This window comes from Sceloporus occidentalis, unplaced genomic scaffold (assembly GCF_023333645.1).
Source record: "Sceloporus occidentalis isolate IW3139 unplaced genomic scaffold, rSceOcc1.0.p SCAF_3, whole genome shotgun sequence".
In the NCBI taxonomy this organism is placed as follows: domain Eukaryota; kingdom Metazoa; phylum Chordata; class Lepidosauria; order Squamata; family Phrynosomatidae; genus Sceloporus; species Sceloporus occidentalis.
The window spans coordinates 130,381,938-130,395,563 of NW_028316983.1; the positions used below are offsets into that span (position 1 = coordinate 130,381,938).

Consider the following 13,626-nt stretch of genomic DNA (forward strand, 5'->3'; position numbering starts at 1 on the left):
GCAGGACACTCTGTCGGTCGGGTCCGAGAGACCTCCACCAAGGGAGACCCGTCAAGAGGTGGCCACTCCGGGACCTTCGGCAGCGGCGACCGTGCCTTTTCTTCTCTCCAATGAGGAAGACTTCCAAGACAGGCTTTCGAGGTCTCCTTCTCGGGAATTGCCCCCGCGATCTCCATCCCCAGCCCGGAGGGATCGGGACCCGAGGTCGCCATCGCCAGCTCCCCTGTCTCCCTTGCCGGTGCCAGATGATGACGACGTGTTCTACGACTCTGAAGCAGACCAGTTCTACCTGAAGGTATCTAGGAGAGTTGCAATGTCCAAGATGCCTTCTCGTGACCGCCCCCGTGACCGTTCCCGAGATGATGCACAGTTAAGCAAACGCCAGATGGACTCCGTCCCAGCTTCCAGAGCAGCTTTGCTTCAACCGACACCGCGACCAGCTGATAGAGGCGATGTCGTTGTTCAGGTGGAGTCCTCCGATTCTGAGGCGGATGCTTCGATCGCGACGGAAGACCCTTCCGAGGTGGAAGACCCCCCGCGCCAGTCTCCGCAGGATCTCCACTATCCAGAAGCGGCCTCGCCTTCGGATGATGTTCGGTCATTCGCGGAACACATCATTAAGATGTCCAGGGCCCTGGACATCGACCTTGTTTATCCGGAGGCGGATGCAGAAGACCCAGTCGAGCGCCGGGTCCATGGTCGGGTCCCGACACCCCCGTGTGTCCCATTTTTGCCATCCTTGCAAACGATTCTTAAACGTTCCTGGGACTCTCCTTCGTCTCTCCTCGGGCCCCCAAGGAAGATTGAGTCACTGTACAGAGTCGCGGCTCCAAATGCTCCGTGGCTCATGTCACATCCTCGACAGAATTCTGCCATTGTGGAGGGTGCTCAGCAGACCTCCACCCAGCGCCAGACCACCTCACCAGTCGATAAAGAGGCCAGGAAGATAGACGCTCTGGCCAAGAAGGCATATGCTGCAGCTGCTCTGGCAGCAAAGGCCTCTAGTTACACGGCATGCATGGGAGCTTATGTCCAGACATTGATGGAGGGCATCTCCCCAATTGTACCTGACGTTCCCGATGAGGCCCAGAGGACTCTGACCCAGATCAGGGATGAAACCCACTCGATCGGTAGCTGGCTCATCACCGCGGCTAGAAACGTCACGGAATGTGTTGGAAGGGCGATGTCGGCTTCCATTGCGTTGAGAAGGCACGCTTGGCTCCGAGGCTCTGATCTCAATCAGAGCGTGAGATCCACCATCGAAGACATGCCCATTGACGGTTCGGGATTGTTCCACGCCGATACCGACGAGCGGCTTAACAAGAAGTTCCGCATGAAGGCGGCCGCTCGCAAGCATGGCATGTCCACACCAGGCCCGTCCTCCTTCCGTAAGCGTCTCCGGCCCTGGCAGCACCACCAAGGTCAGTTCCAAAGGTTCCCTTATCAGGAACGCCAGTTCCATCAACAAGGGTCGCAACGGCAGGGCTATCCCTCTCAGCAATCATCTTCCTCGGGCCGTCGCAACCAGTCTCGGTACCGAAAGAACCGCCGACAGGAGCCCGACCAGGGGAAGAAAAGGGCATGAAGATCCCTAGCGCACTTCGCCCCCTCTAATTTGTTTTTCCTTGACATTTTGAGGCCCTTTGCCACCACATGGGCCTCCATCTCCTCCGACTCCTGGGTCTTAAACATCGTCCGAAGGGGCTATACCCTGGAGTTCGAAGAGCTCCCGCCCACCGGAGCTTTCATTTCTACTGCCCCCTCGGGCACCCTTCTCGACGAAGTGCGCTTTCTCCTTCATAAAGGAGCCATCTCTCCATTGCCTCAGGATTTATGGCCCAAAGCATTTTTCTCCAGATACTTCACGGTTCCAAAGCCAGATGGAGGAATCAGACCCATCCTGGACCTAAGGGAACTGAACTCCTTCCTAAGATATAGACGTTTTCGCATGGTGACGTTGGCTTCCATTTTGCCTCTCCTCCAGCAGGACCTCTGGTTCGCGACGGTAGACCTGAAGGATGCTTACTTTCACGTCGGGATAAGGCAATCCCACCGCAGATTCCTCGCCTTCGCCATCGGCTCCGACGCCTACCACTACAACGTCCTTCCATTCGGCTTGGCCACAGCGCCTCGGGTCTTCACGAAGTGCATGGCCCCAGTGGTAGCCTATCTCCATCAGAAGGGATTCAGTGTTTTTCCGTACCTCGACGACTGGCTGCTGACAGCTCCATCGAGACTAGGGCTCCAGGATGCAATACACTTCACTCTAAATCTCTTGTCGGACTTGGGACTGGTAGTCAACCTGGAAAAGTCCCACTTGACTCCATCCAAGCAGGTCCGTTTCATCGGCTCCGTGCTCGACTCCGAAGAATCGATGGCCTACCTTCCTCAGGATCGCTTCCAGGCCCTGTCAGCCGCAGTGCTCACTGTGCACTCGTCCAGAAGGCTCAGGGCCAGGGACATCCAGGTCGCGTTGGGACACATGGCCTCCACCACGTTCGTTACCCCTTGGGCGCGACTGCGACTCAGACCGCTCCAGTCGTGGTTTCTCTCCGTATTCAACCCGCTGACAGACTCGCCAAACAAATGGCTCACCGTTCCAAGGGCCGTGACTTCCTCCCTCCTCTGGTGGCTAGACTCCCAAAACGTGTGCGTAGGTATGCCCTTCGTCCAGCCTCAACCACAAATGACCTTGACGACAGATGCGTCCATGGATGGCTGGGGCGCTCACCTTCGGGACCTGTGTGTGAGGGAAAAGTGGTCCCTCCAGGAACGTTTGCTGCACATAAACGCGCTCGAGATGTTGGCTGTAGAGAAGGCACTCAAGGCTTTCGAGTCCACTGTTACAGGCAAGGTGATTCTTCTCAGAACCGACAACACAACAGTGATGTTCTATGTCAACAAACAGGGAGGCACCAAATCCAGGACCCTCTTGGACATCACGTTGAGGATTTGGGACTGGTGCATCCACAGACGCATACTTCTCCAGGCGATTCACTTACCGGGAGAAGAAAACTTCCTAGCAGATCAACTCAGCAGAACATCAACCTGCCACGAGTGGCGTCTTCACCCAGAGACAGTCACCGACCTGTTTCGCAGGTGGGGAGCCCCCCAGGTCGACCTGTTTGCGACAGCCTCCAACACCCACTGTCCCCAGTTCTGTTCTCGAATGCGACACGAGAGTCCTCTCGGAGATGCGTTCACCTTCGACTGGTCACGAGTAACGGTGTATGCCTTTCCCCCGTTCCCGCTATTGACCAGGGTGGTGTCCATGATGTCGAGAGAGAGAGTCGACGCGATCCTCATCACTCCGTGGTGGCCGAGACAGCCGTGGTTTCCACTGCTTCTGCGCTTGTCCAACGGCGAATTTCTCTGGCTGGAACCGAGGCCGGACCTTCTCACCCTCCAAGAGGGGAGGGTCCGCCATCCCGACATCGACTCGCTGCCGATGGTGGCTTGGAGGCTCCTGCTCTGACGGCGCTGGCTCCTCCGGTGCGGAGGGTGATCTGTGCCGCGCATAGGCCTGCAACTCAGAAGTCCTATGCCTCCAAGTGGAAAAGGTTCCTTTCTTTCCTGGTTGAAAGGAATTTATCCCCTGACAGCATCACCGTGCCAGTGGTGCTTGACTTTTTGATGTCTTTACTGGATGCGGGACTGTGTCTCTCATCCATCAAATGTTATCTGTCTGCTATTTGTTCCCATTTTCGTTTTGATGGTTTGCCTTCTTTTTTCAGGGACCCCTTGGTAAAAAGCTTTCTGAAAGGGTGTAATAACCTCTACCCCCAGGTTTCTCTCCCTCCCCCGGCTTGGAGTCTGGACATTGTCTTGTCGGCTCTCCAATCCAAGCCTTTTGAGCCCTTGGCCACAACTGACTTGAGACTTCTAACCTGGAAGGCGGTCTTCTTGGTGGCCATTACCTCGGCTCGCCGGGCGGGAGAACTCTGTGCCCTGCGGAGGGATGAACCATTCCTCCGGTTCCATAAAGACAAGGTGGTGCTCCGGACTGATATTACCTTCCTACCTAAGGTGGTATCCTTGTTCCACATGTGCCAGGACATTGTGTTGCCGACCTTGGCTTCGAATCCGTCAACCGTGGAGGAGCGAAACCTCCATATGCTTGACGTTAGAAGAGCCTTGGCTTTCTACCTGGACAGGACTAGGGGCTCGAGTCGTTCCGAAAGGCTCTTCCAATGTTACTCGGAACCGAAAAAGGGCTTGCCGGTGTCGCCCCAGAGACTCTCAAAATGGGTGGCCAGCACCATACGCCTGTGTTATGAGTTGTCGGGTAAACCGGTACCGACCAGAGTCCGTTCGCATGCGACCAGGGCGGTTGCAGCGTCCTCTGCCTTCCTGGCTGGCATCCCTTTAGAAGATGTTTGCAGGGCTGCTGTCTGGTCCCAGCCATTGACTTTTATAAAACATTATAGGCTGGACACCAGGGCAATTCGGGATGCAGCATTTGGGAGGGCTGTCTTGGTTTCGGGGTTGCACTGATGACTTATTGTGTACATGGTGCTGGTCAATTGGTCTATGGTATGCTTTTTGTTTTAGCTTCGAGGGAGATTGGTCTTGCATGACCTTACATTCTCTCCTCAGGTTCTGCAAAGTTATGATTACATTGCAACTGCTAATGATGTTTACACAATGCCAATGGGTATGGTCGTGCGTGACCTTGCATACCCTTCCTTGCCTTGTTGGTTTTGTCCACATTTGTGGTGTGTGCAAGAAACAGGACTGACTCTTGATGGTTCACAAGTTTATTGCTGTAATAAAAATTTCTTGGTTTACCATAGCTTGGGTCTCAGGACACTCCCTCCGCCGTTTACCTAAGCTTGTCAGTCTAAACCCATTTGTATGATTCGCAGAGACCACGAAGAAGAAGGACAGGTTACTCACCTGTAACGGTATTTCTTCGAGTGGTCATCTGCGAATTCATACAAATCCCGCCCATCCTCCCCTCGGTGTCCTGTTCACTTTGGCTCTGTCTTACATCGCCTACTTGGCGGGAAAAAATTTGGAACTGGGGAAAAGAGCGGGAACCGGGGCTTTATAGGAGGGGGGCGGGGTTACCGCCAAAAAGTTTCTAATATGTTGCAAAGTGTACTTTGCCCAGTGATTCTAGAGGTTTCCGAACAGCACTGCGCAGGCGCAGTAAAACCCATTTGTATGAATTCGCAGATGACCACTCGAAGAAATACCGTTACAGGTGAGTAACCTGTCCATTTGCTATCTGAGAAGCAGGAAAAAATAGAAGTTGGAAATAGAACTCACTAGCTCATAGGTCACCATAAGGCTTCTTAGATTTGTGTGTTATGTCTCTTTATGCTATTTGATGATCATTTCCTACTGAATCTCACATAAAATTCTTACTCATTTCAAGTGAGGAAGGCCTTCATTTAAAGCACTTAATTCATTTCAAAAGTGAAATATTTCAGAGCCAGCATGGTGTAGTAGTTTGAGTGGACTGTTACACTGGAGACCAGGGTTTGATTCCCCCACTCAGTCATTACACCTGCTGAGGCATGTTACGTGTCTCAGCCTCAGGTGAAAGCAATGGGAAGCTACCTCTGAAGAAATCTTACCAAGAAAACCCCATGACAAGATTGCAATAGTCAGAAACAACTTTGAAGACAAACAACAATTTTTCCCTCTTCTGTATTTTCTTAGTGGATAACCTGAGAATAACCAGGGAAAGCTCACACTGTCTCCCTAATATAGTTTCCAAAAACTGTCCTCTTTTTCAGTGTGTATTGTGCCACACTGTCATACTTAATTCAAAAGCAGGTCTTCCTACTACAGTCGGCCCTTCTTACACACGGATTTTTTATACATGGATTCAAGCATCCACGGTTTGAAAATATTCCAAAGAAGTATAAATTTCAAATATCAAACCTTGATTTTCCATTTTTTATAAGAGATACCATTTTGCTATGTCATTATATTTAATGGGACTTGAGCATCCACGGATTTTGTTTTAATGGGACTTGAGCATCCCACGCATGAGGGATCTTGGAACCAAACCCCAGCGTATAACAAGGGTCCACTGTATGTTGAACACAGAGCCCTTTTCTGTCCTGAAGTTCCTTGGAGAAATCACTGAATAACTAGTGCTATCTCAAAATTCTTCTTCAAAGACTTTTACTATATACGGAGTGAGAAATTTCAGATGTCCTAGCTGGATTCAAGAAAGGAAGAAGAACTAGGGATCGTATTGCAAGCATGTTGGATAACAGAGTGTACCAAAGAATTTAAAAAGAAAATCAGCCTGTGCTTTATAGGTTATAGCAATGCCTTTGATTGTATAGCTCATGGAAAACTATGGATTACTCTTAAAGAAATGGGTGTGGTACATCTGATTGTCTAGATGCGTAACTTGTACTCGGGACAAGAGGCTACTCTTAGGATAGAATACGAAGAAACAGAATGGTTTCCGGTTGACAAGGGGGTGAGATAAGCCTGCATTTTATCACTGTTTTATTTGTACACTGAACACGTCATACATAAAGCAGGATTAGACTTGGAGGAAGGAGGCTAATGAAAATGGGAGGAAGGAAAATCAGTAATTTAAGATATACAGATGGAACTATACTATTAGCAAAAAATAGCAGTTAGTAGGAACGATTACTAAAAAAAAGTCAAGGAAGAAAGTGCAAAGGCACATTTATAGTTGAACATTAAGAAAACAAAATGGCCACAGATGGTTTCCATAACTTGAAAGTGGACAAGGAAGATACTGAAGTAGTTTGAGGTTTTCCATACCTTGGCTGAATCATTAATCAGAATGGAGACTGAAGTCAAGAAATCAAAAGAAGACTAAGACTTGGAAAGATCCCAAAACGTCAATATTTATCATTAAATACTAATGTTACAATTGTCCAAGCCATCATATTTCCCATTTCTGTGTATGGTTGTAAAAGCGGGACAATGTAAAAAGTTGAGAGGGAAAAAATCAACTCATTTGAAATATCATGAACAAGAGTTCTATGAATAAGGCAGACTCCTAAAAAGACAAACAAATAGAGCAAATCAAATCTGAACTCTTCCTAGAAGCCAAGATGACTAAACTGAAACTATTGTACTCTGGATATATCATGAGAAAACATTACTCATTAGAAAAGATAATTCTTAGTAAGGTAGAAGGCAGTAGGGAAAGAGGAAGACCATATTTCAGATGGGTAGACTCTATCGAGGAAGCCAGGTCTGCGGGATCTGAGTGGGCTTGTTGACGATAGAGCAACTTGGAGGTCTCTCACTCATAGGGTCACCAGAAGTCAAAGTTAACTTGAAAGCAGTTAACAACAAATCTCCCAAAGGCTCTCTTGCTTTCCTGACTTTTCCGTTGACAATATAGTCTCAATCCTATTCCGCCTTGGATACTAACACTAGCCAAGAAACAGTGAGTGAAGAATGACTGTAGTTCAGCAAACTTTCATTCTGCTCTGCCGAAATTACCATGTGGGTGTGTTGTGCCTGTATTGTTAACCTTTCTTGAAATGAGCTAAGCAGCAGTTGCTCAGCAATATGGGGCTGATAAGCAACTATACTGAAAGCTCCATAGCTAAAACTGTCTGCCTTGTAAAGCAAGTTAGCAGTTTTGAACCACTTTATTGGAAACAAGTTTTTCTTTGAAGCAGCTATCTCTGCGTACTATAAAAGTCTCCGTTTCCAACCGAGAGGTTTTTGCTATGTTTATTAAAGCCTGAAGCCTATTGTTAAGTCCTGACTAAAGTAGACCCATTAATCAATGGGACTTACATAACTGTTGACTTGCTAAGTTACCATTGATTTAATTGTTCTACTTCAGTTGGGATGAACAGGATTTAGAATCAATTTAGCAGTAAGACCATGGATCACAACCATTAAAGAGAAATTCTAGGAGTTGCAGTTCAGTATCTGGAGGGCTGCATGAGTCCTACTCTGTCATAGAACTCTACAAGACATGGTCAGTTTATGTGGCTGCTCAGTTAAAGAACATGTGGATTTGAGTAGCTTGTATTGTTGAGTAGATCCTTTCTGCTCAGGATTTAGTAACATATTTGAAGTAATAAAGTCTAACAAGGATACACAGACTAATTCTCTTTGAGAATAGTGTGGGATTCAGCAGAAGTACTTAGGTTGAAACCCTCTATATCCCCCAAGAGAGTTCCAGGACTCTGCTGTGCATAACACTTTTAATGATGATTGAGCCTAAAGCAGTAACAATGGCAAGTATATTTCTAAACCACTTGTCAGTGAACTAGCACTCCCTAAATGGTCTACAATGTGTACCCCCAACAAGCTGGGTACTCATTTTATCGACCTACAAAAGCATGGAAGGTTGAGTGGACCTTGGAGCCTTGCCTGCAATCAAACTCATAAACTTGTGCCCGCAGTACTGGCATTTAACCACTGTGTCACCAGCCCTGTACAAAACCCACTTTGCCAGCTACTATAATAGGCACATCTTCAGGAACAACTGAACCAGTCTGGGATTGTACTGCCATCACTGCCCATGGTATGCCAATCCACTTTCTTCTTCGTGGTCTCTGCGAATCATACCACTTTCCTGCTCCTTCAGTCAACAACTCTTCCTTTACTTAACTTGTGTCCAATGAAGTGGTTTGCCTTTCTATTTTACAAAAAGAATACTACTTTGATTTTTAAGCAATTTATCACAAGTAACCAGCAATCAGTAATCATTCATTTCGGAATCAAGTGTTTACTTGAGAAGAGTGTCCACAATAAAACAGGAAAATACAAAAGCAAATTGCTTGAAATTTAGCAGTGGGGGAGAATATTCTGTGTTTTTGGCTTTGGGTGTCCTCTACAACATAACAGAAAACTGACTTGTTTTGAGTCCACATCTTTATTGGACGGAATTTATTAAACCTGAAGTGGAAGCAAGTAAGAAAAACAGAAATGATTGGCTTAAATTATTGCATATTATTCCATTTCTAAAAATGGTAAAAATTATAAATACGTAATTTGAAGTAAAAGCATTTTTGCAAAAAAAAAAAAGAAAAGAAAAAAAAGAAAAAGAAAAGAAAAGAAAAAGGATTTAGCACATTCTTTAGAGAACAACCACAAAGTCTTAGAAACATATGCTATAAAGGTGAAATTTCTCTCCATTAAAACTAAAAAGTGCATAACCAACATCACGGTGCTATCTCTATGGCAGACATGTTTCTGTCACCTGTGCAAAGCAGATAATTTATTACAGTACTAAAAAGCTGTCGAGGAGAAGGAAGAGGAGGAGAAGAAGAATGCATAGCACTCTGAATTAGAGGTAAGAAGAGGCTTGGCTTCTCAGGGCACTCAGGTCAGCATGTCCCAAAGGCAGCAGCAGCACAGCGCAGTCCAACATGCCGTCAGGCAGGCACTTTCGCCCGTGTCATCTCTTCGCCGCTCTTCCACAACATACACTGAAACAAGAAAAATCCATGTTAGAAGAGCTGCAGCCATTTGAGATCTCTCACATAGCCACACTTGCCCATTACAAAAAAAAAAAAAAAAAGGCCTGTATGTGTTTGATAACCGACCTGTCTTTCCATTACCCTTTTGGTAGCCTCTTCATGCTTGGAGAGAACTATGGTCAACATTAATTCAGCAGGATTTGGGCAGTGTGTACCTTGGAAGGGGTGGATGCACAGAAGCTTATCCGTCTCATCTTTTGGCATAGGTGTAAATGAGCTTCCTAAACACAATGTCAAGGTTTCCCTAATTCCTCTCATCTTGCATATTTATTTCACTTTTCACTCTAATGGAGATAAGTGTGCGTTCAAGTAGTTTCCAACTTAAAGCAACCCTATCATCAGGTTTTCTTGAAAAGATTTGTTCAGAGGTGGTTTGCCTTTATGTTCCTTTCAGGCTGAGATGGTGTGACTTGCCCAAGGGCATCCAAGCATTTCTATGACTGAGTGGGGATTTGAACCCTGGTGTCCAGAGTCATAATCCCAATACCCATAGAACTAAACTATGCTGGCTCTTAGGAGATAAAACTTCTTCCCAATAAAAACTAGAAACATTAATGGGATGACTGAACTGCATGGGCACTTATAAACAGTTTTGCTGAAACTGAAGCTATTCATTACCTAAAAATAAAAATTTAAATATTAACTTAAACACTCAGGTTCCCATTCACAGATTCCCCCCTCCCCTCTGTGTTGATTCTGATGCTTCAGAGCATCTATTGGGATCACTCTCCAAATAGCCTTTCTGGCCCTGTGCCTGTTTCAGCTTCCTGAATTCAGCTAATGGCTGGACCAAAGCAGGCTGAAACTAACTGAACAGGTTTGTCTTGAAATCTATCTGGGTCTTTTGTATCTCCCTAGGCTGAATGAAGGAAGAGAGTCTAGCAAATACCACTTCTGTTTGTCTGCACACAGAGGACACATTGTTTTTGCTAGACTCCAGCATCAGCTGGCTTGACAGCAGCTCCATTTCACACTAGCCTTGCATCCTGGCTGGCACAGCCCTCGACAGCTCAGAGTCACTCTATGAAAGCCTTCTCCAGCAGGGTGGCCTCTAGATGCGATGCACATAGACATGTTTACATACTGTATGGGCCTGCAAATGTAACTCCTCCTGTTCCTTGGTTCCATGTCATATAAAGGCTTGGTGCAGTGTTTGTAATGGCAAGAACAGTTTCAGCGGAGGCCTCATGCAATACTAGTTGCTTGCAATGAATGTCCCTCTCAGACCATGTGATATATAGCCTGGCTAATTCCCAACTTTGTAGCTCAAGAGGTAGATGGCCAGTTACACCCCTGTATCTTACCAGCTCCAAAGCTGGGGTGAATGGTAGAAACAGGTTGGCACCTACATGGTGAAGGAACCTAAAGAGCTTTAGTCCTGCAGAGCCAAGAAACCACTGCCTCTCACCTCTCCATGCTTGCCTTTCATCTCTGAAGCATGTTGGCTGCGCTTGGACTTTTGGACATTATTATCTGACAGAGCTTTAAGACAATGGCATCTCAGGCAGGCATACTCCTCATCTGCCCTTTTCCAAAAAGCTGGGTTGCAGGGGTAATAGAAAAGGTATAACAATTGCATGGGGAAACCAACTGAAAATGGGAGCTATGGGATGGGGGAGGAACCCAAGAGGACAGTGAGCCTGCTGTCACCAGTACCCCCACCACGAGTTGAGAAAAACAGTTATGCTGAGGGATAGAATCATTTTCTCCTATGTCATGTCTAGTTTGGCATTCAGGTCTAATTTGGAGAGCTGTTTTAGCCAGCTAAACTAAAAAGTGGGACAAAATCCTCTTACGTTTTTAGAGGGGGCAGTGTGAAATGACTTCAAGAAAGTGGGATAGCATCTCTTCCGTGGATCCCCAAACAATGGAAAGGTATATAGACAAGTAGTTTGCAGATCTTGGAAATGCTGGCTGGGGGATTCTGAGTGTTGCAATCCAAAAGCAACTTTTCTAAACACTGCTAATTTATGTAATAGCATGTATTTATTTAGAAAAGCGACATCCTTCTTAAGTCTCCACACAATTTGGAAGGCCCACAATCCTCAAAGTTGCATAGTGTCTTAAATTTTGGCAAGTGAAAAATGAATAAATCAAGGCCTTGCACAGTATTTGGGGCAGTGCTCCTTTAACAAGAGTTCCTTTAATCACATCCCCAGAATAAGCAGGCACATCAAAGACACATGTAGTCCCTTTTGGCCCAATGGGAGTGGGATGGGTGTGGACTACAGATTAAAAAGAGCTTCTAAATCTGATCTTCAACACAGTTTGATACTACTCTGCTTAGAAACAAGGAGCATTCCAGATTGAAATAAAACATTAGGTACATTTGCAGCAGTAGGTGCGTTGGAACTTGCAGAGTGGAAAGAGTTGGGGTGGGTGCATGTGAGAGTTAATAAAGAGATGCAAGCATCCAGGTAGATGAGGTCAACTGCTAGGCTTCTCACCTGGGCTAGGCTGGCTGAAGGATCCCCAGCTACTACTAGTAGCAAAACTGTCCTTGTGGAACCCTAGCTGACCGAACAGCTCCGTTTTACTTTTTGTGAGATCTCTCAACTGGCATTTTGTACCAAGTGGAAAACAGAGTGGGGAACTGGCAGTTCTTTCTCCTTCTCTCAGCAAAATAATCATTTGTCCAAACACTACTGGGGCTCCTTCTCAATTTTAAATAACACACTCTAAACTGCAAATCCCAGGATTCCATAGGATGCTGCCACAGCAGTTAAAGTAGAATCATAGAGCTATAACTGGAATCAGAGAGCTATAACTGTATACCAGGCCTGCAAAACATGCGGCCCGGGGAAGGATTTTGGGTAGCCCACAAGGTGAAGGCCAGGCAGTGGAGGAGGAGGATGGGCAAATGCCTGCTGAGGAAGGCTCCTCCACCATCTGGCTTTCTCCTGAGGAGGAGGAGGAGGAGGAGGAGGAGGAGGAGGAGGAGGGGTAAATACTTGCCCTACAAGGCTCATCTGCCGCTTGGCTTTCTCCTGAGGAAAAGGCCAGTTGGGGGATAGGGATGGGTGAACATTCACGTTGCTCCTCCGCTGCTCGGCTTTCTCTTGAGGAAAGGGCCAGTTGGAGGAGGAGGAGAAAACTAATATTAATGATTAATAATTAATTAAGTAATATTTAATTAAAACCTATCTGTGGTCCAAAGAAGTTAACCTATCTTAATTTTGTCCCTTCCTACTGCCAAGTTGTGCAGGTCTGCTGCATAGTGTTAACAGAACTCCTTTTGTGAAGGTGTCTTGCTTTTACTGGGAGCTCAGTTGCCTCTGCAGCTCACTGCCCTAACCAACAGACAAGCAGCTGCAAACAGTGCTTCTCTCATCTGTACAATAAACATTATGACCTGAAAGCTATCAACAGCCTGGGTTTTATGGCAAGTGAACCAAGAAGCATATGAGGGCCAAGCTAGAAGATGGTGTGAAATTTGCAACTCCTTTTCTGGCCATTGTTAGGGCAGGGAAGAGAAGACTCTAGCAGGGGAGGAAGAGGATTCATTCTCAGTCCATTGTTTTCACATTCTAAATTAAGAACCTCAAAGCTGTTTGTTCCATGGCATTTTGTAGAGGATTATATTGAACTTCTACCTGGGTGCCTTGTAGAGATTTTGTTCTTGCAGTTGATCTTCAATGGGACATCATTTAAGAAAGATAATATAACATAAATAGGAGGAAAGCCATAAAAAGTCACACTGAAAGGTTGTCTCCTATGCAAATTGTCTCTCCTGCAAACTTCCTCTCCCTATTTCTAGCTCCAACTTGCTTAGTCAATCAATCACTTGCATCCTACAGTAATTAGAATAATAGAATTGAAAGAGACCACAAGGGCCATCCAGTCCAAGCCCCTGCCATGCAGGAACTCTCAATCAAAGCATCCCTGACAGATGGCCATCCAGCCTCTGCTTAAAGACCTCCAAGGAAGAAGACTCCACTACACTCCGAGGGAGTTTGTTCCACTGTCAAAGAGCCCTTACTGTCAGGAAGTTCCTCCTAATGTTGAGGTGGAATCTCTTTTCCCGTTGCTTGCATCCAATGGACAAACCATTCACCAGTAGCATGTCTGAAATTTAGTCCAGACATTATGAGTCAATTTCTATCTCAGATTTCAGTTCTCAAAAGGGCCGCTGAGATCATTTACAGCCACAACAAGCACACAAAATTGTACTGAA

At 46.3% G+C, this 13,626-nt stretch overlaps 1 protein-coding gene across 3 annotated transcripts in view; it reads right to left on the reverse strand.

Moving 5' to 3' along the window:
* Positions 1–5,007: 5,007 nt before the first annotated feature.
* The window catches only part of CYSTM1 (cysteine rich transmembrane module containing 1), a 58,111-nt gene continuing 49,492 nt past the window's right edge, over positions 5,008–13,626 (reverse strand). For all 3 annotated transcript variants that reach the window (XM_089516287.1, XM_089516288.1, XM_089516289.1), the window contains exon 3: positions 5,008–9,401. In XM_089516287.1, the coding sequence (XP_089372413.1) occupies positions 9,295–9,401 (107 nt within the window). In that variant the 3' untranslated portion in view covers positions 5,008–9,294. The remainder of the gene's footprint in view (positions 9,402–13,626) is intronic.